This window comes from Centropristis striata, chromosome 10 (assembly GCF_030273125.1).
Source record: "Centropristis striata isolate RG_2023a ecotype Rhode Island chromosome 10, C.striata_1.0, whole genome shotgun sequence".
Taxonomy (NCBI): Eukaryota; Metazoa; Chordata; class Actinopteri; order Perciformes; family Serranidae; genus Centropristis; species Centropristis striata.
In genome coordinates this window covers 16295939-16321872 of record NC_081526.1, presented here as the reverse complement: position 1 = coordinate 16321872, position 25934 = coordinate 16295939, and the positions used below count along the sequence as shown (strand labels likewise).

Sequence of the window (25934 nt, the reverse complement as noted above, 5' to 3'; positions counted from 1 at the left end):
TGCACATTGTTTAGCTTCCATGACCATACTTTTGCCTACTTCTTCAAACTGTGAGAGTGCTTTAATACACTTACTATGGATAAATGCAACCCCACTTTGAAAACTCTGAACTATCCCTTTAATAAAAACCTTAACCTAAGGATAGTTAAATATTAATCATTTGAAACAGAGAAAATCAGAAATGTGTAATATGTATTTGGCCTTTCAGCATGATACATAATGTGAACAATTAACTGTCGATTAGTTCCCTATCAATCAATTAATCAGTTATGATAGTTTCAGCCCTACTGGAGGCAATATGAGTCAGTATGGGATTACTTCAATATAATAGTGGGAAAAAATATTTCAGATTTTGGAACATACCGCAGTATATACGGCTTGCTCTGAGCAGGTTCTTGTACACACACTTTTGTCGTGGGTAAAAGATTACACCATAAAGGAAGCAAAAAGCAGATTATAATTACTTTAATCATTAAAGAACAAGGCATTAACCTATGACAGAGCAACCCGATTGTGGGTTCAGAGTGGAAATTTAATGTCAATCTAGTTAAGATCTGTTGTAAAGCACCGCTATCAGTTTAATTACTTGGTACTGTTTCAATATGACGACATATCAGAGCCAGTTGGAGTAAGATAAAGCCTTATCGTGCAGTAGATTCAGAGGTTTGATTGAGTTGTTTTGTACACTTCTCAATATGCGATTAGTGCTATATTAAATATGCAGCATCTATTATTTAAAACATACTTTTTGTTAAGCTTGACAAGGATATTGGTCATAATCTGCTGTTTCAGTTGCAGTGGAGAACAATAGAGCTTTGAAATAATGACATTTAAATATGGGTAAGATTTAAAAAAACAAAAAAATCTATTGCCATTAAACACAGCAGATAAGTTAAGTATGTGTTAGAGAAAGGACATGAGAAAACTTCTTACCCACAGAAAACAATCATGATGAATGTAGTTTATGATAAAGTATTAATGTGTAGTTTAAAACATTTTGAACAGTAGTCAATTAAGAAAGTTATACAAAAATTGTACTGTTGAAAGTCCTGAATTAAACTCCGATCAAGAAACTGCTGATTTTCTGTGATCCTTAGGCAGAAGACAACTTGTGCCACAGAGAAACTATATACAAAAACAGACATTAAACCTCTAAAGACAACATGGAAATTAAATCATAAAAAAATCTTGAGCTTCTATAAATAGAGCCCCTTAGTTTTGTTTCCCATACTGCTGGTCTCTTTTCTCTAACTTTTCCCTGCAACTGTCTCTAACGTTGTTAACAATTTGCCTCTGGATATACACAACATTTCTGCAGGCTCACACAGTGCAGACGAGCGTACATTTCAGATCTCAATAGAAGTTGATTGGCTGCCAACAGATGTTAAACATCTTTTCGAAAAAGAGTGTCATAATTCATGCATGTCATTTGGATTGTAATTTATTACGAATTTCTCTTCTATACACATACAGTATAAGCCCAAAATATGTTCTATGAAATGTTGATCATGTTTTTCCTGTGAGCCAAATATTCCAAAAGTAGTAATGAAAAATAACTAAGTGACCTACATTTAAACATTTACTGTACTTCAGTATACATTGTAAGTACTTATACCTGAATGTTACCATTTCATGTCGCTTTATACTTCTACTTCCTACAGAGACATTAATGTTCTACTACATTACAGTCATTTTACAGCTTAAGTTACTAGTTTCTTTGCAGATTGATATTTTGCATTCAAAAAATCTCACCCTCTCATGAAATTGCATATATTGTAAATGAAGTCTCTAAAATTAGCTCCACCTTGACCAACTACACAAAATAATTTAACTTATTTATAATAAAAATCCAGTTCTATAATATATAATAATATTACATTTATATGGGACATTTGTCTGCATTTTGAGTATTTTTTTTTCAACTTTTTTGTACATTTTACTTATATAACTTATAATTTACTTATATACAGTACCGTGCAAAAGTCTTAGGCAAGTGTGAAAAAATGCCTAAATGCTTAATGGCAAAGGGTGGTCACACCAAATACTGATTTGATTTCGATTTTTCTTCTGTTCACTTACTTTGCATTTTGTTCATTGATAAAAACTAATGATGAACATTTCTATTTTTGTAAGCATTTCTATTTTACAGCATGTTTTTCCAGACATGGTCAAGGTAAAAGCCGTACAAAAATGACAACGTATTATACATATACAAAAAATTCACAATAAAATGTAAAGATACAGCTATTTAAAAAGCGTTCTCTCAAGAAAAACCACAATATGCTTCCATCACCAAATTCATTATAATTCCCTTATAATATTTCCATAAATTCATCAATGGATATGAATGTTTCTAATTTTGGATCTTTTTGAAGATGATTCCATGCCCGAGGTGCAGAGAAGGAAAATGCTTTATGGAAAATGCTTTTATAGTTTATAGATAAAAACAAACCAATGCTGTTGTCTGCGAGTGAATGCAACAGTATAATACTTACATGATTTTGTAACATTTTTAAAGCAACTTTTAAAGGATCTGAATATTTCTTCCACCAGGGCCAAAAAGGACTTCGATAGAAACTTTTTCTCAGCAGGATTGAAAAGCATCTCGCTCACCTTTCCCACTGCACATGACACCGTCGGAAGTCTCACAAAGCTCCTTGCTCTGAACGTCACTCATGTCACAGGACCTGGGGAACTGGCACAGCTTGCCGAACCAGCCCTCCTCGCAGATGCAGCGTCCGCATGAACAGTAACCGTGACCTGGTGGCGGAGGGCAGAAGGGCCTTCATTTAAAGGAAACAGAATATGGAGCACGGCCATGAGAAATTAGCACAAATAGAGGGTAAAAATAAATAGATAAGGCATTCGGAGACGGAACGAAAAGTCAAGAGAAATGCCACTGGAGAGCGAAAAGAAGGCAATAAAGCATATAAACACAGAAAGTTGACAGTGCAGACATTGAACCCTGACAGTAATAGGCAGTACAAGGAGACGGAGCCACAGGAAGACGAGAGAGACGCAGCAGGCTTATTGTATTTCCCCCGGGGACATGAAAGGAACTGTCATCGCTGGTCTTGTCCTGTCCTTAATAAATCTCCAACGCTTCAGAGAGACACGAAAAACAAAGAAAGGCAATGGCAGACAAAAACACACAAACACACACGCAAGAAACCAAGGATGCTTAATTGGTTGAAAAAGGCAGTTGTGTGTCGGGATGCCTTAATAGCCGACAGCATCACTGTTGTTTTAACAAGCACACACACACACACACACACACAGACACACAGACACACAGACGCACACACACTTATGTCCTCCTTCATCTCCAGCAGGACCCTCACAACGTGTTTACTTCAATACAAATCAAATCATGTCGAGGCAGTGGCATCATTGATTGATTCCTTTATATTCACATCTGGTTACAGATTCCAGGTTGAAGAGGTGGTAATGAGCGCAGCATTTTTCCATCATTTTCATCATTGTAAATCCATATTGTGCTGTTGGAAACTGTTTGATGTAGGGCCGCATTGATTCAATCAAACAGCTGTTTGAATCCATTTTGATTTTCAGCTGAGATTTAACGCCTCCAAAAGTCCTACATTCAGCCCAACACTCGCATATGAATACATATGAGCTGTAAAACTTACTTACAGAAAATTATTCAGTACCTTAACATATTTAAAGCTTATCAAGGAACCAATTCAAATACCTTTAGCGGTATACTTTTATTTTTTATCAATTTCTTTTTTTCCCCCTGAGAGATGCAGATTTATACTGTTGAACAAGATAAGCAGTTTTATTTCTAAAGGAATAGTTTGACAATATTTGCATCCTCGGGGAAGAAACAAGGCCTCCATACTTCACTCATGTAATTTTATGCTAAGACCATTTGCATATCTTATCAGGGGGAGACAACAAGCCTGGCTCTACCGAGAAATAAAAAGAATACAACACAATAAAATAAATTAGTCTGCCAGTACCTCTTAAGTCCACAAATTCCTAATGCAACCTCCAGAATTACTAATTGGCGTTGAACAGCCAACAGAACCTTTTATTTTTACACTTGTTTTTGTAAGGATTTAAATTAGTATAGTATAAGTATAACACGTTAAGTTATAATCTTTAGAGGTGCTGGTAGATTTTTTATTATTTTTGGACAGAGCAAGGCCAGCGGTTTGCCCTTGCTTCCATTAATTAATTCATTATCCTTTACTGGTTATTGGAACTCCGGTTGCAGGGGATGGAGCAGATCCCAGCTGAGAGGCGAGTTACACACTGTCACATTGGCAGGCAACCATTCACATTCTCAATATTAGTCACCAATTAAAACTGAGCTGCATGTCGGAGGACCCAGACAGAACACATGGTGACACGGGTAAACATGCAACTCCACACAGAAGATCCACAAGCTGGATTCAAACCTTCAACCCTCTTGCTGTATCTCCTTGCTTCCATATTTCCCCAAATGTTTAACTATTCCTGTAAGACCCGACTTGATACTGATTAGAACTGATTTCTCTATGCAAATTCCAAATGATTCCTCTGGAGACATTAGGAATTGCCATAGTTTGTGTACAGCCCAGGGCATGAGGCTCTCAGATCAGATTATTAGTGAGGTGCCTGCACAGAGGAAAAAATAAGACAAAACCCAGCCCAGCTACACCTTGTTCACCCAGCTACTGTGTGATACAGAAGTATCTGCTACAGACTCCAGAGCATCTTTCTTCAACCTGTAAGACTCCTAAACTCATCCTTCACATTCCACCATAAAAATAGTTTTGTTCTGTCTCTTTTTCTTTATTTCTTCCTTGTGCAGCATAAAGTGGCCAGAACTGGCATTTTATTGTACAAACCTGTGATGTACAGTGACAATAAATGAACCTTGACCCTTGAAATGGACGAGGAACAAATCAAATCTTCACTATCTCAGGGGCCACAGCTTACAGCGAACACAGAAACACTAGAAACTGTGCAATGGATCATTCTATAGCTATAGATAATCCATCAATATTGGCTGTCTTTCCTCGCTATCTCTCAATCTCTATCACCCTGCATCGCTTCCAGATGCTCTTTTCTTTCTGCTGTTTTTAATCCATCAGAGGTAGAGGTGGGGGATGGTGTACAGAGGATGTGTGTGTGTGTGTGTGTGTGTGTGTGTGTGTGTGTGGCAGTGGTAGTGGCAGTTGTGTTGTTGAGAGGTTATAAACGAAAGTTAGCTAGCTTCTGTCTCAGTTGGAGTGGAGAAGCAGCTATGGCAGGCCATGCATGGCTGCCTCAATCAGCCAGCCTGGGAGAGCGGTTAATTGCTTTGGAGGAACGGCAACCTAGCCCTCATTCAATTAGTGTGCACCTGCCTTTCACAGAGCGTGCATTGTGCTCCAGCATTTAGAGATGGACTGTGGAGGGGAGGCGGTGGTGAATCTGGTATTTCTTTACTGTATGCAGAGAACGTCTGTTGGAGGTGAAAAGTTCATTGCCACAGAGAAAAGGATGGAAGTGAGTGAGAAATGTGGGGAGGAGGAGGAGGGAAGGGAAGCTCGCCTCTGTGCACACGCCGTTCTGGCTCTGCAAACATATCCACCTTATCAAATCATATCTATTCATATATAACTCCTAAAATTCTTGTTGTTTTTTTTAAACAAAGGAAAAAGACCAACAATTTCTCATCCCAAGTTGTTGGATCCAGACACTTTGTCACTTTGCAACCACTCAAATCGCTTTACACTACAGACTGCCCTCATTCACACACACATTCATACTGGTGGCCGACCACCTGCCTCCATTGGGAATTCATTCACACACCTATGAACACAGCATTGGGAGCAATTTGGGGTTCAGTATCTTGCCCAAGGATACTTCAACATGTTGGCTGCCATGGTCAGGAATCGAACCACCGACCTCTCTACCAACTGAGCTACATTCACCCAGGTCTGTCACTTTCCACTACTTTTATGCATGGTGGCTTTTCAAAATAAACTTCTGTATTCACAGTAATGGTTAACTTCTGGCAATAAAACCACTAATGTTAAGTCGGGCTTAAAATCAACAACTTCTGCACCAAGCTTAGCATTGCTTTTGTGCTCTGGGAGACTGGATCATATCTCTTGAGGAGGAGAAGCAGGGCCACCCTGGACCCTGGCTCCTTTAAGACCAGCCCCTGAATTAGCGGCAACCTCAGAGACTGAAAAATAAACTGCAGTTCCTTAAACGGGCCACTTGAAGCTGGCTCCAAAGCGAGTCAATCTCCATAGATCCCCATGTTAAAATGCCCAACTTTAGAGCAGAAATAAACATGTTTACAGCATGTACAGAGGGTAAATGTTCATATAACTCCCTCATTCAAATTACATTAAGGCTTCAAGTTATGCATAATTAAGGACACTTTAAGTGACATCACAGGCAGCAATCCCTCTGTCAGATTTGCAGAGTCAGGCACTGGCAAGAAGGCGATGGCCGGAGCCACCTACACTTTGCTCTTGAGAAAACTTTGTGTGACATCACAGAGACTACATCCATATTTTATACAGTCTTTGATCAGGACACAGATGGAACTTCAGACTTACATAAGCCAGGCATCCAACAACACCAATAACTTGTCTGTGCCGGCCAGCCACAGCGGACTGGCTTTAAAACAAATTTATATGTAATGCTATAATAAGTCACTAGCATGTCTCACTGAGAAAAAAACATCATCAATATTATTATTTACATGTGATTTTTTCCCCCTTTAAAGTCAGGTCTTGGACAAAGCGAGCCGAGCCATGATGTCACACTCAGGTCCTATGGGGGTTGACATAATAACTGGTTTCAGACTTTTAAATACCATCCATGTCAACATCTGAATCATAATTATGTCTGTGAAATTATGATATTTCAAACACTCTGATACTGTATATCAGACTTGACACTTCATATAGGACTAAAAGAGATATTGAAACCTAGTGAACTAAAAATCCCTCATTCGTAGTTAAAACCAAATTTAACAAATATTGGATCACATGCAAGAAGCGATACACAAACAAATGTCCTATTTTCCTATTTTATAATTTTGTCTTTTTTGTATCTGCATTTTGTTCTTTGTTAGTACTCATTTATTTCTGGGATCCATCATCGTGTTTCTTTATTCTGCACTTGAGGTGGTTTTAAGAGCACTCTTCCGAGGACAAGAAAGTACTGTACTTGTTTTCCCATCGCTTCCATCTATTCCACATCACATATACACAAAGGCAGTGGTCGAAAATAAAATTTACTCAAGTACTTTACTTAAGTACAATATTGAGTTATGTGTGCTTTACTTGAGTATTTCCATTTTAACTTTATACTTCTACTTCACAACATTTAGAGACAAATATTGTACTTTTTACTCCACTACATTTAGCTGACAACTTTAGTTACTTTTCATGTCGAGATTTAACATGAAAAACATGATAAAGTTAAGATCATTACAAAATGTATTAAATTAAACCTCATAACAGTATATTAAGAAGTTAAAAAGAGCCTTACCTTTACAAAATTAAAACACTGCTTACACATATGCATCAATACAAATTTTACATTTAGAATGTATAAAACAATGAGTTGGTTCATTCTGCAAGTACTTTTACTTTTGATACTTAAGTACATTTGGATGCTGATACTTTTGTACTTAATTATCATTTCACAGTGTGGAATTAGTACTTTAACTTTTTCCACCATTGCACAAAGGTCAACAGAGAGGCCTGAAGAATGAACATTTAGGCTTGCAGGGAGTGTGTAAAGTGAATATTTTCGCCGCTCTCCTCTTTGTTCATTGTGTTTGGAAAAAAATCCTTGAGAGTCAAGCATGGACTGAGCTTGAACACTGAAAGGCTGAATCATATGCAAGGAGTTATTTCTCACGTCTCTCCTCTGTTGTATGCAGCGAGGCCCAAACATCCAGGGGCACAGGCAGCACTGTAGCCTGGAATGGGAAGTTTTTCTTCCCCCTCACCATACAGCTACTTTCTGTTTGATCCCCACTCCTCACACTGGGTACCTGCTTTAGAGTGCCTCTAAGCTCCTCAATAACTTCCACAGGCCTCTGAGTATACAGACTTAATTGTCAGCCTGACAGCATGTGCGTGTGTGCGTGTGTGTGGAACTGCGTTGGTGTTTGGTGCTCAGACAGGCTCTCCCCGGACACCTCATGAAGAATTGTCTCTGGACAGCCCAGCACAAAATGAGCCCCAGTAATCCATTCACATAAATACTGCATCCCCCTTTAAAGGAGAAATTTACCCTCAGATGCTGCAATGCACCACTGATACAAAATGGCACAGTCGACCAAAACAACATTTAAAAAAAAACTCTCAAAGGGAGCCACTGACACCAGCATGTGTGTTAGCTGGATGAGAGGAAAAGGCTGATTTTGTTTCAATTTCAGAATGAACACAAATAGTTTGAGCAACAAATGTTTCAGAGTGAACCAAACAACAGAGTGAACACTGAACGCAGTTTGACAAAGTGACTTCCCTGCGTGATACACCTTTAGGGGAAAAGCTCCTCATTGTTGTTACAGAGGTTTGTTTACCTTTTGGAAAGCTGTGCATGTGTCATGTTTTTGTTTCCTGCACTTTAGCAAAGACAGAAAAGTAGACTGCAGGAGTATGCATGCACGCAGAAAATACAGAACTGAATGTCTATGTCGCTCAATTTAAACAAGAAAACATCAAACAAAAAAAGGCAATCAAATAGAGTAACAAAAGCCCAGTTTGGTTGAATGAATAACACATTTTGTCAGTTTTCCCCTCAGATTATTGCTTCTGCAGTAGGATAATATAACTTTTCTCCAATGCTTTCTACTTTCTGCACACAGATCCTTAATTGCACCTTCATCTGACTTTCCCCTATTCTCTCCGTCTGTCCGACAGCAGCAGCAGCTGCACGGGGAAATATCAATTTCAATTGAGCCTCTAATGTTTTAGTGCAATCCATCCATTACAGTGGTTGTGCCTAAATGGCTCGAATTAAGAGCACAAACTTCCCCAAGACCTCAAACAGAAGCTTCAAAGGCTTGGAGCAATTTCTCTCAAACTCAAGCTCAAGGGTTTTAGAGGGTTGTGCCTGTGGATATCAAAGAGAGCAGATAGGATCACACTGTATTGATCTTCAAATTCAGCGTCTGCTCCTGGCATAATTTCAAAGTGGGCGAGTGTATGTGTGCACATGCTGTACAAAATGTGTGTACACTGTGCCATGATTAGGAGAGGAGTGTAAGTGGGTAATCGTGTCTAGTAAACCAATGGATGTTTTAAATGGAATAGTGAAGTGTGGGGACTTGCGGGTTATGCAACTATCTTCTTGGATAATTTTAAATAATATGTTGCATTTATTGGTTGTAATTATATAAACTCTGTTTTTCTATAAATCATGCTTTTTCTGCTATAGTTTGCCAAGTACAGCAAGAACGTAGCCAGAAAGAAAATAGCTTCAGTGGCTGAATTAATTAATTAGACTCTAAAATGTTCTAATTGCTCAAGTTTCTACAAAGTATAATCTTTAGCTTCCATTAGCATTAGCTGGGAACAGAATTCTGCCCTGAGGGTTCCAATGTTCCTCACTGAAATTGTTCTTGGGAATCGTAGTTTATCTCTCTTCTTGGTTTAGTTTTAGGTTCACAGACTTGTATTACCGTGGAGCATATTGTCATATCCTTATAACCCAAACCTTGAGGCTTGGTTGTATTAGCATTCCTCGCTGAGTTCACCAAACTTTCTTAACTGCATTAACTTCTTGTAAATTCCTTGTTTCAACCTGATGAATGTCACCTGCTCCGACTCATAAGATTGGATCATTTCCATAATCGAGTTCTTGGAGATCACCAGTCGTAAACATAATGGATTAAGAAGTCTCTTATTGGGGCCCCTGAAAACAACTGAATATTAACACGGCTGTCAACAATACGTCATTAGAGCAGTGTCGTATTGGGAAGGTTTGGGTGGAATACAGGATGTTCCCCTGAAAGTTACATGAATGAAGAAACATTCTAATCATATAATTTATGACAAACTTATGACAATATCATCATATCATCTATAAAAAAAACCTTGGTAGGATTTTTATACTATAGCTTATAAATGTAAAATATCTGAATATTCATTCAGATTAAGATATTATAAGTCTTAAACTCCACCTGCAGGGAAAAAGCTGTACATCACTCTATGCAACACATCCTCATAACTCAACGACAGAAAAGTTCATTTGCAATTGGCATAGGCTTCAAAACTACTGATCTAGGTTTAGGGGGAAAACATACTGGTAAGGCGTTACAAAAGAGCAAAGCAAAGTGAAGTAGTTACGAAGGTGAAGTGACACAGTTACGTAAAAACATGATGCACAAATCGTGAGGCACTGAAGTTCAGTTATGTTTAAATCACATTGTTTTGTTTTCACATTTCTCCTGGGTGAAAGTCCACCCTGGCGTAGGGAGAATCTGGGGTGGACTTTGCTTCTCTTTATACTACATTACATGACTTCCTCCGTTATCCTGTCATACTATGGTCACTGGAGGTCACTGACTAACAGTAAACGTAAACATAAGATGCAATAAGCTGCTTTTTTTGTGAGAATCTTCTGTCCATCTTACAATTCTGATTCAATAACCCCCTAAAATTTGAATGCGCATTTTTGTCTTAAATCACTGGTATGTGCCAGTTAAGAATAAGTCTGTTTGTACAGGTGGTATTTATGCCGGAAAATTAACATCACTTTAACTTTTGGTGCACTTGGAAGTTTGAAAATATATCTCCAACTTTTCTACACAGCTTGAACAATAATGCTGAAATGTAGACTTGCCATCTGTTTATTGCTGTCTATTCCCTCTGTTGCTCACACAACCTGAACCGCCCCTAATGGACACAAAGATTAGATGAGTGTGTGTGTGTGTGTGTGTGTGTGTGTGTGTCTGTGTCTGTGTCTGTGTGTCTGTGTGTGTGTGTGTCTCACCTCCACAGACCTCTCCACTGAGGTTCTCGCACTGACGGTCGTCACACTCACAGATTTTGCCATGAACACGACTGTCCCCAGGTGGGTAGCAAGTACACTGTCCGCACTGGCACTGACCTAAAAAAAAACCCGACAATTTCAGTTGCATAGTAGAGTTTCATAGCAGAGTTGTGTTTTCAAAACCTGTCTGACAGAATAATCTGAAGTGTGTCTTATCATCCTGAGTTTCCACTTTTTTATTCAACCTGTAATTCAGGTTTTCACTGCAGTTAGTGATTTTTAAAAGAGACTTAATCTGCCTGACAACATTCCCTGCAGCCACACGGGGAAAACTCATATGAAAATCACTCACTCCAATAAACAGTCACATAGGGCAGCATACACACACCTCGAGATGCTGCTCTCCCACTTCAATCAGGGAGCTGCCAGTGAAGAATGCCACAGGGGAACTCACTGAGCGAGCATGCTTTGCTAATGGTGAAGCTCATTAGAAAAACATCATCTATCCTGAACTACCATTGGAGGTGTGCAGCGTACCTACTCATTGATCATTTTACTGGGCTGTTATCGTAGTTATCGTAATTACGGGTGCTGTGTAGGCCACACACAGATATTTTGAGGCTTAAATGGAAAATGCCTTCTAAAGTGCTCTTCATAGTCACTTTTTGTCAATGATCACACCTTGTATTTTTGTTATACGTACAACATTTTAAAACATCAAGTAAGGGTGGTGTAGTATATTTTATGTTACTTTAATCATAAGACTTTTGCTGAAGTTTAGGCACATTCTGATTGAGTGCATAAAAGCCAGCATCAAGCCAGAGGCTCTTGTATAAAGAACTATGATGTGATGTCAGATATTAGAGGTGGTTGGGAGCATAATATAAACAGTATGAGTTGATCATTTTAAGGTTTAAAAGTATACCAGCAGCTTGCATGTGTACAGACACGTGCACCATGCATTGAGCTGTATACCGCCACAATTCTGGTTTGCAAAGGGGTTAAATACGCCCGGACACAGAAAGAGACAGAGAACTCAGGGCTGTATTGGAGAGGGGACCCTTTTTTAGCAATCCTTAAGATCTGACAAATTGTTCTCCCTCTGTACCTAGGCAGTGTAATTTGATGTCTGATAATAAAGAAAATGAAAAGGAACATCAACGTACTCTTTGATTCATTCTACTCACTCAAGAGAGGTAGTAATTTCACTACAACTGTTTGCTAATAATGCTGCTATTATACTGCTGTAATAATCAACCACTCCCAATCCATGACGTCCTGTTTTGGTTCAAAAGGTTCCAAAATTAAGGTTGTGCCTGGACCTTACTTCCTGGATGTTATGCACAATATGCCCATTGTCAAAATATGTTTCCACAATGGGCATATTAAGCTATTTTGCTAAATTGTATGTGCACAGTGTGCATCCAGCAGCTTCATACATCATAAAAACTCAAATGAATGCACCAAAATGTAAAATATTGCACTACATATTTGTATAGCTTAAATAAAATATTTTTAAAAAGTTTTTTGGCCTTTGCATGAATTGAACAGATTTATTCAATTTATTAATTTATGCATGCATTAGATAGATTTTTCCACTTTCTCATGCATACATTGAATAGATTTTTCCACTTTTTAATGCATAAATTGAATAAATGTATCCAGTTTTATACATAAATTGGATAGATTTATCAAATTTGTTATGCATAAATGGGATCGAATTATCAAATTTCATCAAATCAAATCAAAGGCGAAGGCGGCCTCTCTCTCATCTGTTGTGGTTCTACTGGACCTTTCTGCAGCTTTTGACACTGTGGATCACCAGATCCTCATCTCCACCCTTCACCTCCTGGGAGTATCTGGCTCCGCCCTCTCTCTGCTCAAATCCTACCTCAAGGACCGCACCTTCCGTGTAACTTGGAGGGGTTCTGTTTCAGAACCCTGTCTACTCACCACAGGGGTCCCTCAAGGCTCGGTCCTTGGTCCGCTCCTCTTCTCGATTTACACCAACTCTCTTGGCTCCCTCATCCACTCTCATGGCTTCTCCTATCATAGCTATGCCGACGACACCCAGCTAATCTTCTCATTTCCCCAGTCTGAAACACGTGCAGCAGCACGTATCTCTGCATGTCTGGCCGACATCTCCCAGTGGATGTCCTCGCACCACCTCAAACTCAACCTGGGAAAGACTGAGCTACTTTACCTCCCAGGGAAGGGCTCTCCCACCACTGACTTCCACATCACTGTCCAGGACACAGTGGTTGCCTCCACAGAAACCGCCAAAAACCTTGGCGTAACTCTTGACAACCAACTGTCCCTCTCAACAAACATCACCGCCACTACCAGATCTTGCAGATTCTTGCTGCATAACATCAGGAGAATCCGCCCGTTTCTCACCCAGAAGGCAGCTCAGGTCCTGGTCCAGGCACTGGTCATCTCACGCCTGGACTACTGCAACTCCCTCATGGCAGGTCTGCCTGCCAAAGCCATCCGACCTCTACAACTCATCCAGAATGCAGCTGCTCGATTGGTCTTCAATCTTCCCAAATTTTCACACACAACACCCCTCCTCCGCTCCCTCCACTGGCTACCAGTGGCTGCGCGGATACGCTTCAAGACTCTAGCTCTGGCGTACTCTGCTGCTAACGGTTCAGGTCCTACTTACATCCAAGACCTTGTCAAACTCTACACTCCTGCCCGTCCTCTCCGCTCTGCATCAGCCAAACAGCTGGCGACTCCCACCCTGCGTGGGTCAACTCGCCTCAAAACCAATTCCAGACTCTTCTCTGTCTTGGCTCCCAAATGGTGGAACGAGCTCCCCACCGACATCAGGACCTCAGACAGCCTGTACATCTTCCGCCGCAGGCTGAAGACCTATCTCTTCCAACAATACCTCGGTTAAGTCATGGTCACCTAACAGATATATATTTAATTTAAAAAAAAAAAAAAAAAAAAAAAAAAAAAAATTCTTATTCTTTTCTCTTCTTTTCTTCTTAACATATAGCACTCCTGTAGCAATGACAGTTAGCTCTTAAACTTATGTACTTACTTGATTCCTGTGGTCTATGTCTAGTACCTTCAGGTTGAATGCACTTATTGTAAGTCGCTTTGGACAAAAGCGTCTGCTAAATGACATGTAATGTAATGTAAAAATTTCTTATGCATAACTTGGATAAATCTATCTAATTTAAGCAACGTCTTCGGGTGTGGAGAGGACGTCACAATGTGGCCGTCTAATCACAACCATTTCAGATGTTGCATAAAAAAAAAGACAAAAACTAATTTATTTGCCTTTTTCTTAGTAATGTTATTTTCATTATTTTATCATGTTTAAGAGAGGGTCTGACTGGATCATATTTGGATGCGAACATGATGTCACAGTCTTGCTGTTCACCTCATAATCACAGTGCAGTTCAGTTTTTGTCCAGCCGGGACCAGTTTTGTCCAGCCGGGACCAGTTTTGTCCAGCGACCCGTGTTTGCTGGGAGGCATTACTCTACGCTTTACTGACAAAGGAGTAACACACACACACACAGTTAGCGATTTTTTAATGTTTCTATCCACAAAACGCTGCAGACAAAAGACACCCAGAAGGGCTACAAACAGGTAAGCTGCCCAGCATGAAAAATAATTGCACAAAGGGAATTTCCCACCTCAGTAAAGACAAATGGTTAAAAAAAAACAGCATACGGAGTGACTCTCTTTCTCTTTTTCTCCTTATTGTTATTGAGCGGGGTATGTCCTTTTTGCAAAAAAATCATTATTCACTCTGAGTGTTTCCCTGTTTGTAGCCCTGCTGGGCACATTTTGTGTTTAGTGCCACGAAATAACACCCAACACGTATCCATAACATGTATGACCCTGCCTTTATCTTTTGATGACTCATTGAGTGGAATTGGGGGCAATAAATAGTGCCAAACATACATTTGCATGACAGCCACTCGACTGACAGCGTCATCTAATGTGTAGTCCATGTCACATCACTGTCACTTTTTATGACCACACACACACAACCTCTCTCCCTGCTTCACATATAACATACCACCATCTGCTCTGGGGAATTAGTTACCCTAGCAACGGGTGATGTCATAACACCCCTGCCTTATCGATTATCTCTGTACTCATCAAACCGTCTACACCAGTGTGCGTGTGTGTTTGTTGATGTTTAATTTGTCATTCTGTCAAAGGTGAACAACACCTTAATGACAAAGTCACGTCAGTGGACAAAGCCTCAGACACTATTTTTATAAAACAGGGCACACATGTACGTGCAGACACTGAGTAGGTGAAGGTGTGGCTCACTCGTTCGTGCCATTTTTGTGAGCATGTGCAGCACACGCTGGAAAGGGGCTAGAGCAGGATTAATACATTGGCAGATGATGAATACTTAATCAGGAGGTGGTAGGATCGGCTTGGATCATGGTCAATCAAGTCAGTGGCCCTCATTTCTTTTACAAGCAGCCGACAGCATCTTAATGGGATAGAAGCAGAGTCCAAGCAAGTTTCTCCCAAGAGAAAAATGCTATTTTCCAAGAGACATAAGACTTGTTTCCATTAAAGAAGCAAATTTTGAAGCAAAACTGGATTAAAGAAAATGTGAATTACAGATGTTTCCATCAACTGGTTTAGAGCGAAATAAAAAAAGCTGCATAAACATAAATTGGTCAGAAGATGGCAGTGTAATGTATGGCTGTAGGTTAATCCGTCAGTAAACAGTAGAAGAAGAAGAGATTGTGTGAGAGAAAAAACAACAACAACAAAGAGTTTGCTAATAGGACAACGTTGGCAACCCAAGAGAGAAAATGGAGAGAAGTCTTCAGGTATTAGATCCAACTGGACAACTTATACCTGTTCTCTCGTGTCAGAGCAGAAACAGCTGATCAGTCATGTGGGTTAAATTTTCGCTTCGTCAGAACTCATTCGGAAAAAAGTGTTCAAATGCAACTTATTAAGAAGATTAAGAATTAACTATTTTATGAAGAAGACGAAAATCACTTCAAACAAGCGTAGAAACTTTTTTTTTTTTTAAAGATTATTTTTTTGGCATTTTTTTGTTGCTTTATTGATAGTGAGAGATAGAAAGGGGGTGATAGAGGGGAAGACATGTGGCAAAGGGAGCTCAGGCCGGATTTGAACCCGGCTCCACTGCAGCACACGGCATACATGGTTAGCGCTCTACCGGTGTGAGCCACCAGGCCCAACAAGCGTAGAAACTTTTTTGTGCTTTTTTTTTTTAATGATCAAATTTGGGTGTTTCCATAAGACCTTTCTTGTGTGAATCTTCAAAATGTGCTTCGAAATCTGTTGATGGAAAAATAACTACTCTTAAAATTATTGCCTACGCCTTTATTATACAAGCTAAAGACATTAACTGCATGACTAGACCTTTAACCCACTTAAGGAACTAAAAGTCAAGATAATTCAGCCATTGCTGTTTCAATTTTGACCATGTCTTTTAATCAGCCCATCAAGCTTTTCTCATGCGACTCTTCAAAATGCAAATTTGTTGATGGAAACAGGACTACAGAGTCCCTGTGCAACCAAGCAACCTCTCAATTCATCAATGTTCTAAAACTAAATCATATGCAGTACAAAACTCTGAAGTCTTATGAGTCTATGCTGAAAAAAGTACAGTCTAAAAAGTATCCACTCTGTTTAAATCATGCACTTTTCGCAGGACTTCAAATTAAAGACTGCAGATAGAAAGTGGCTGCAGGGACTTGATCGTCTTAAAGAGAAAGCCCTCATACATTCTGCAGTGGTAGCAGGTCAACCATTAATGTAACTTGTTTCAGAGACACACTCAAGTAGTGTTTTAATGTGCATTTAAAAGTGAAAAATTAAATCAAAGGGAAAGCTGCAAAATTAAAGAAAAATGAAATATGTATGTGATTTTGGAGAGATGTCCCTGCAAACTAGACCGTCTGATTGTCACATTTTTCCCATTTTCAGTAAAGTGGTCTGAACCCAGTGGAAATGCATGACCATTTTCCTGCCAAAATGAAAACCAAAATTGTGCTGCACTAGCTGATCTGCATAAACACAACCACAGCTGTGACACTCCTCTCACCATCGAGCTGTGAAACAAACACACAAAAAACAGCAAAAAATGCTTTTAAATTGCACATACATATGCGCCTTTACCATCTTTGTGGCCAGAAAACCCCCCCAATATTTTGGACTCAAAAACAAACATTTAGTCTGCCATTTAAATTCTATATGTATGAATTGATATTTGTTGCACTACTAAAAACAAGAAGTTAATAAAATTAAGCCTCACATCACCACAACACCATGGATTGGCAGTGTGGCAGCCTTGTTATCTCCAAAGCTTGTCTTCTTCTTGACTTGATTTCATTTTCAGCTCTGTGACACCTGCAATGAGTCCAGCATCACACCAAATATAATAAATCCAGTCAGATTGCACCCCCCACCTTTCCTTTGTCTCAGCCTGTGGTGTGAATGAAAGCATTCTATTAGCACCCAAAGTGAAGCACCTATCAAATGCGTGTATGATTGTCAGTATCAGGATTTATTAACAGTGTGATAGTAGTTTGAAACACATCCAGTTAAGTTCAAAATATAGACAGGAGAAAAATCATTCCATTTAGATAGTTGAACACTTCTTACACCTTCCATTTCTATCCAAGAGAGGATCTGGCTTTCAAGGGCAAATGCTGCCGTTAACACACAGATAGTGCTGAAGATTTGTTGATCATTTCAGTCAAACCAATATATGTCAAACCAAGTATTTTTCAATGTTTACACATCATAATCCCTCTATTTTATATTCCTGTAAAATGTTACAATAGTCATCATGATTCGTTCAGGATTTTGGAGATCTATCCGATCACATTTGATTACTTTCCTTGGCACGTTTGTCGTAGTATCCAGCAGAGCATTATTGTAGTATGTGGTGCATGTTTGAAGAGTGTGGTTGCAGTCTAATTGATTTATTTTCCCTTTTACTCATTCTATTCTAACAACACAGATATTTTCACAAAACTCCTTTGAGCAAATGTTGAAATGTTGCATGAAAGAAAATGCGAATTAGGGACGTTTCCATCAAGTGGTTTAGAGCGAATAAATAAAGCTGCATTAACGTACTTTGGTCAGAAGATGGCAGTGTAATGTGTTGTAGGCTAATCCGTCAGTAAACAGTAGAAGAAGAGATTGCGCAAGAGAGAAAATACAACAACAACAAAAAAAGAGATTGCTAATTGTAAAAATTGTGCCACCCACGAGAGAAAATGGAGTTGGATTCAAGTGGGCAATTTATAATTGTTTTTTCATGTCAGCTCATCTTGACCAAGAGCCAAAACAGCTGATCAGTCATGTGAGTTAAATGTTCGCCACATCAGAACTTATTCGGAAAAAGCATTTCCATCTCCCTTTTAGCACATACTAAACTATTGGGGGGAAAAAGACAACAACAAAAACACTTCAAACAGGCATTAAAACTTTAATGAGGACTTTTTAAAGTTTTATAAATTTTAGTGTTTCTATCAAGCTTTTCTCTTGTGAATCTTCAAAAATTCACAGAGAAATTTGTTGATGGAAACAGGAACTTATGTATAAACCTTTATTACCCAAGCTGAAGACAATAACTGCCATATAACTGGGCTTTACTAAAAAAAACTTATAGTCACTTAAAGTCTTTTTAATTTTTACAGTGTTTTTTAATCTGTCCTTTCCTAGTTCATGATAGTAGAATAAAAAACCTGCTGGACTGCTCCTTTAATGCGTATAGCAAAGCAAAAGGCGTATGTATGCCATTAAATATTAACAATCTCTCACACATAATTATTGTCTACTACAGGCCACAATTGAGAAAGCAGAGAAAGGAATCCCAAGAATCAGCAGAAAGATGTTGAAAGCAGGTGTTTCCTTGAGGAAATACCGCAGTGTAAAGAATGTGCTATCCACAAGCGTCTTGCCTCCACCTCTCAGGAAGAAAAGCTCTGAAGCTGCTGTTTCAAATTTCAAGGCTTTTCCGCTCAGGCTGCCACCTCTACCAGCCGCATTCATCCATGCCTAAGTGATTTTCTACGTCTGTCTCCTTCACTTTCTCTCTTCCTCTCTCTCTCTCTCTCTCTCTCTCTCTCTCTCTCTCTCTCTCTCTCTCTCTCTCTCTCTCTCTCTCTCTCTCTCTCTCCCCCCCTCCTGTCCTGCTTCCTGTTTCACTTCATTGTGTTTCTCACAGACCTTCACTACGTTTCCCTTTTCTTTCCCTGCACATCATTTACCATCCATGGAAGCCTCACAACAAATTCTGTTACAATCATTTGTTTCCAGCTAATATTGTCTTCCAAACACTAAACCAAATGGACATCCTATATATATATAAAAAAGAAAGTTAAGTAAATGAACCCTCAACTATCATATATCCTCCTTATGACAATTTCCATCCTTTATCTAACTGAGCAGAGACTATTATAGTATATTCAGACATTTATTACTAATAACAAAAGAGAAATAGGAGAGGAAGATTTTATGACGTAATGTTTCAATATTTAATGGATATACAGTTTTGCCTTCAGAGATATATTATTTGACCGCATTGAAAATCCTGATGTTCTAATCTATTCCTTAAGGTATGCATTGGAAAAGATTTATTCACCACTGTGCAGCCTGGTGTAAATGTGGGCTTTAAACTGTCACTGAATGTTTAAAGCCCCGGATGGCTGTAACAAAAATGCAATTTTTAAGAAGAAAAATGTATGGATCCTATTAATTGTTCTATTGCACAGGGTAATTCAAAGTTCCATTTTGTAAAAAGAAATCGGAGATAATTTAAAGGTACTGCTGGAGGAATTAAAGCTAATTAACTCTCCCAGCACACGTTAATCTTTGCTGTTTCATTACAGGAAGAGGGGCCCGTCATGCCTGCTCAATCCCTGTTGTTGTGGAATTGGTTTGAGGCCGAAGTCTTTTATGGAACAGCCACAATATGTAATAAATAGTTGATGTATTCAAAGGCACCAAATTGGTTCTATTTGTAGAGTGCACTTAGCCGAGGTTGAGGCTTCATATCGTAATTACAGTATGCAAGCTTCGCTTACCATATTGCTTTCATTGTTCCATTGTTGGCTCGTAGTGATGCTGATGTGGATTTCTCCATGGTGGCGACCCTGCACTATGCGTTTCAGGTGTCTGATCTAATCAGCAGCTTTACCGTCCATGGGTGTGGGAACATCTGCATGGCCACTATAATAACACACAGAAAGCTACAGTCCACATATCCCCTCTTTTCCTTTGGCGGCTGAAAGGCTCTGGATTTCCCACTGACTTCCCCCCACAGTCAAATGAAAAAGGAAATCAATGCTTCACATTAACCCCTGATAAATCTGCAGAGCCCTGCGACCAAGCAGGTTGTGCTCCTTTGTAGTGACGCCCACTGCCAAATACAGTATCAAGTTGAATCACTGTGGGGCCGACAGCAGACTTTACTGTACCTTTTCTGTTGTCCTCTCATGCTGAAGTGCAGAAATGCTGATAAGTATTACACAGAAAATAACAATAAGTCCAGACAAATGAATGGAGTAGTGGTAGAATGTATAATGCTCCGTACAGCACTGTAAAACTGATTGATTAAGGTTGCTGCATCAGTGTAAAATACAGGTACAAGAGATGCCTCAGTAGACTTCTAAGTCTGCGCTGCACAGCTACTAGACAATTCATCTTATTAACAAATGGCCGTAGAGTAGTTTGGAACAATGCAGGCTGTCAGTCAGTCTCAGAACAATGTGAATGTGACCATTGTGTATTGTTACCTCTGGACGTCGGTGCAGCATCTGTCTGGCAAGGTTTTACCATAGTTTTGTCTTTGCTGTTTGTTGTCTATGGATGGAAAGAACTTACACTAAATGTGAACCATTCCTACAGCTGATTGGATGTAAACAGTACTTATTTGGATGTTTTATGACACTCAAGGTAAATACAGTTTTTTGTAAATGTTGCCAGTGGCGTTTATGTCCACCACCTGTAAAGATTAATTAGCACAGCTTTGCAAAAGATTAGTAATTTGTTCTGTTGGTGAAAAGCTTTGGGCTGTGTATATTCAAAGTAGTTAATTGTAATCTCAATTATTGGTTGGTGCATCAATTAATGTAGCTGTTGAGCACAATGGTCTGACTGCATGTTTTCCCCCCCGATGTATTTAATAAAATGTTTTGGCCTCACTCCACTAATTATATTAAGATTGTGGGTTGTTAACTCCTGCACAAGAATTAATTAACAAAAGAATAAAGCACTTATAATAAAAGCAATGTTGGTACTGTTTCCAATCTTAATCCAGTGGTGCTTTTACCTTTTTTTTAACTTCATGCTCACTTAATTTTCACATGCATTTTGTGTTACAGCTGATATATTCTTTTATTATTAGTCATTATTTATTTTCTCTTTTTTCAGAAGGTTGAGCCTCTTCACAATATTTCCAATTAAAGTAGCCCAGAGTTGGAATCACTGTCTTAAACCACCTTGAAATAGTTACAAGAAATTGTGGAGAATTTCTTAAGTGTTCAACAAGCAATCCATGCTCATATTTATGGAGTACAAACTTTAAAGGCCCTTAAAAAACTATTTCCTCAATCATCTTCTATGAGTGGTAGGATCTTATATAAGGATGCACATTAAGGCCAGCATTGGAATATTTGCTAATTTTAATTGCGAAATCCACTGCTTAAATGTGGAGAAGAAAATGTGAGAAGTCAATGTCACATATTTCAGTGCTGCAATCAGGATTCAGCATATTTGAATATTCCACCATGCAAACAAGCAGATGCAGTAAAGGTAACAGAGAAACCTCTATAGGATATAGGTTTTCCATCCCTAAAATATATGTTCTTAGTGTATCTATTCCCCCGACTTTCACCTTACCATCATCAATCAATAGGCTCAAGGGTGCATGACTGGGACAACAAGGGAAGCACAACCTGGACTTTTTTTTGTTTCTCTAGCACAGATCTCCAGTGTTGCCTCAGTATCTGAGTCTAATATTAGTATTAGACCTAACATTTGGAGGCTCCAAGAAAAACAAGCTTCCGCTGTCCAGACGGGCCCCTAATGAAGCATGCAGTGCAGTGTAATAAATCTAGACACATCGACCCACGGCTTGTTCTATTGAGAGAGCTGTAGGCAAACAGTGCACCTTAATCTCACACCATGCACGTACAGGGGATACATATGTATGAGCATGAGTGCACACAAATGTACGAAGAAGTATCACACGTTTTAAGCAATAAAATACACCTGCATATACATTCAAGTATATGGTTGCTTTTAACATCAGTGTTGTTTATCAGATTTGACTGAGGGCACCTTGGAGCATTTTAAACCCTCTTAAGGGTGGATTAAGAGATGTGAAACACACTGAAAATGGCCTATTTTACACCAAGAGGTGAGGACAGAGTGCCGGCCTGCTGCCAGTAACCATGGCAACAGGAGCGAATGGGAAGACCAGGTACCTCGTCCGAAGCAGGGCAAATTGGACGTTCCTCGACACTTCTTCAGACTGCTCTCCAGAGACAGGGAGCAGGACAGAGGATGCTCGCACTTCCTCCCAGCCCATCCCTCTTTGCAGTCACACCTGCCACAATTACACTGGCCATGACCTGCCAAGAGGAGAGAGGAAGAAGCAGAGGGGTGAAACAAAGTGGAAGCTGTGTAGAAGGAAGATTATAATAAGTGCACTGAGGGGGGGCACTGGCTAGGAGGAGAGTTATGGAGCTAGGTGGGCTAGTGTTTGAGCTTGGGAGGTGGTAAAATAGACAAGGGGCAGGATATGCTAGAGGTGAGAAGATGAGGTCAAATTTATGTCATGAGAACATCAGCACAACAAGCTTTTGACTGCCTGGGAAGAGGAACTGATGGAGAAAGAAGAGATTCGAAGCATTGTATTTAATTGGTGGTATGCACCAAAGATTTGTTAACTGTGCATATATGTTAGGATGCTAGAAGATACATTTTTGGCACATAAATTATTAGTTGGGCCCGTGGTAGCATCCATCATATTTTGTTCATTAATCCCTTAGAGAAACAGTGAAAAGGTCAATCCAAACCGCTCCCTACTTTATAGAATAGAAAGTTCACTTTTATGGCTTCAAACTTGCACCAGTATTAGAAGCAGATGGGAATCTGTTGTTGGTATGCAAGGAGCTGCAGTTATTTAAAGATAACAATCAATAGACTTTAACATTTTGTGAAATATGCATACTTGCTTTTATGCAGAGAGTTAGATGAGAAGATTTTAACACCGACATGACATTTTTATCTGTGCTTCATCGTTTATTATACTGTATCAAATAATACTTGATTGTGACCATAAAGTCATTATGAAAATGTTTGCAGCGGTAGTTAGAAGTAGGGTAATTTTCTCATTTACTTTCATGTTAGGTGACTTTTTTTGCAACCAGTGAAGTTGCCCCCTGCTGGCTATTTGATATAATGCATGTTGAATGCACTTCTGCATTCACTTTTCTGGCTCAGAGGTTGCTGTTTTGCCTCTGCAAAAAATAGTCTGGCTTTTTTAGTCTTTTTTAATTCAGAAAGAATTAGCTTTTGAAGGAGCCCGGCTAACTAACCTAATCAGCTCCTGGCTCCAACTAAATATTCAGCGCACAGACTTCTCATCTAACTTGAAGCAAGAAAGCAAAGAAGAATATCACAAATCTTGAACCACTAATTTCCATATTTTATATAGGTATGTGAATTTAAAAGCAGCATCCTGACCTGAGCAGAAGTCGTCCGTGTATCGGTCATAGGTTGCGTGGCAGTTCCTCTCGTCGCACTCACAGGTGTCTCCGTGAATATCGCCCCAGTCTCCGGAGGGATCTACGTCGTAACAGTTACACTCCCCACAAACACAGGTCCCTAACAGCCACAGCAAACACAACAACACATATTGTAAATTTGAATTGAATTAATGCTCCATTGTACAGTCCAAATAAATCAATAATGTGCATTAGTAAAACAAAACAGAAATTATAAATTCAACTCAAACGGTGGAGAAACTTCTCACAGGATTTTATTTTCTTCTTTTCTGCTGCAGCCAGGAGGATAAATATAAGTTCTCCCTCTGTCTTACTTTTTCTTCCTTTATCTATGTATCTGTCTGTCTGCCTCTTTCTCATTTGTTTTACATCTTAGCCGGGGCATCAGCCGAACAGCAGCCAGTGGAAATCCCATTTTCCCTTATCAGCAGTGACAGAGCATGGGGAACCCCAGGGGAGTCAGGCCAGCTGGCAAGCCTGTGGGCTGTGGCTGGCGCGTGTCTGGCCCTTGGCCCTAGGTGCGGTCTCCCTCACCATCCTCATAACCCCGGAGCCCGAGATTTATAGAGCCGTGCACTTTTATGTCTGCCACAAATGTCACAGCCTGCTGTCACTGGAGCAGATCACAGCACCTGTACTCGTTACCGTTCAAAAATGTTCTATAAAAGTTCTATAAAATCTATCAAATCAGAGAATGCATTTACAATCTGCATATTCAGAGACCGTTTCTGGCTAAATCTCTGTTTTCCAGCTGAAAAGCTGCCTCCATCTCTGCACAAAAGGGAAATCATTCCTCTCTGTGCGTCTCATGCAACCACATTATCTCTGAGTCAAATTGTTTTGATCAAGATATCGTATATAGATGCACGTATTTAGCCTCCAGCATTATGTGGCTGTTATCGTTTTGACAGCACGCCAGTTAGTGTATTATTAGCTCAAACGAGGAGGCTAGGTGAACCTAACAGAAGGAGGGGGTTTGTCAGTTTGTTGGATTGAAACAGAGTCATCTATTGGGTACTGTCAGTCAAATCGTTCACTCATTCATTTCAGAGTGAGAGCAGAGCAGGAGATAAAGGTTACTGTTGAGCAAAGTGAAGGAGAGAGAAGGAATATATTAACATTCTCATACAAAAACACTTCACATCTCTACATCTATATGGGGTGATGAAATCAAATCAACCCACTTCTGTAATCATCTTCCCTGATCCATCTACCATAATCATCAGGAATTATCTTCACAATGCTTTAAAGGAGGATTAATTTGAGGCTAAATGGTGACATGCTATATAGGGATGGAAATTGAGAATTGTTCCCGTTATCATCAGTTCCAAACTGTCTGACTTCAGAGTATTGTGCTGCACTTGAATAGACAGAATGAAAAGATGTTGGAATATGTTGGTGTATTTGACATAAAATGGGGGTGCAAAATACAGAATATATGATATTTAGAGCAAAGGTCACACTACTGGCAATGTACTTTAACATTTGTTGGCAGTGGAGGTCGGAAAGAGGATATTTGGAGTACATGTGCGTCAGTAATCTAAATATTAGAGCCAGACAGACTACTTACCTTAATTTTTCCCCCATGGATAGGATAAAATGTGAAAAATAATCTCTTGCAAAACATTATACATTTTCTTTCGTTGTATCCACTAGTTCCAGAACCAGCGGTGGATTCAGAGTGTCTTGGGGGCAAGTGTGAAAAAAAATAAATAAAAGGGCACTAGCAAAAGGTTTTCTGACATGTGAGCAGCCTTTAGTAGGGCAGTGCATCATGGTGTTTTCTCCACTGAAAGGGCACCATACAGGGCACTATACCATAGTTTATACACTATAGGGGTATCCAAGAGGGCACCAGAGTCCAGAACACTTGTGATTCAATAAAGCCAGAAGAAAATAAATACGTTGAAGCAAGAAGATCTCCAACCTCAACGAAAGAATAGACCGTTTGTCAGTACCACATATGACCGCTTGTCAAAATGAGCGTTACGTGGCCCACAGTATGGTAAGGGGTTCTAAAGATAGCACATACGTCATTATACATGCACGTACGGTTCATGGTTGCAAAATAGGTTGCAGTTTCAGTGAATTTAGACTACAAAACCACTGACCTAGGTTTATGCAAAAACTTCCTAGTAAGGAACAGTAAATAAATGTACATAAATGACGGAAATGAAGTAGTTATGAGAGTGACGGGAGCCT

The 25934-nt window shown here is 39.4% G+C and overlaps 1 protein-coding gene across 1 annotated transcript in view; it reads right to left on the bottom strand.

Annotated features, from left to right (window-relative positions):
- itgbl1 (integrin, beta-like 1) overlaps positions 1 to 25934 on the bottom strand; it is a 49649-nt gene that overhangs the window by 6058 nt on the left and 17657 nt on the right. The window contains exons 6-9 of the mRNA XM_059343089.1: positions 23692 to 23832; positions 22428 to 22574; positions 10963 to 11079; positions 2614 to 2760 (exon numbers count right to left, since the gene is read on the bottom strand). Of these exons, the coding sequence (XP_059199072.1) occupies positions 2614 to 2760; positions 10963 to 11079; positions 22428 to 22574; positions 23692 to 23832 (552 nt within the window). The remainder of the gene's footprint in view (positions 1 to 2613; positions 2761 to 10962; positions 11080 to 22427; positions 22575 to 23691; positions 23833 to 25934) is intronic.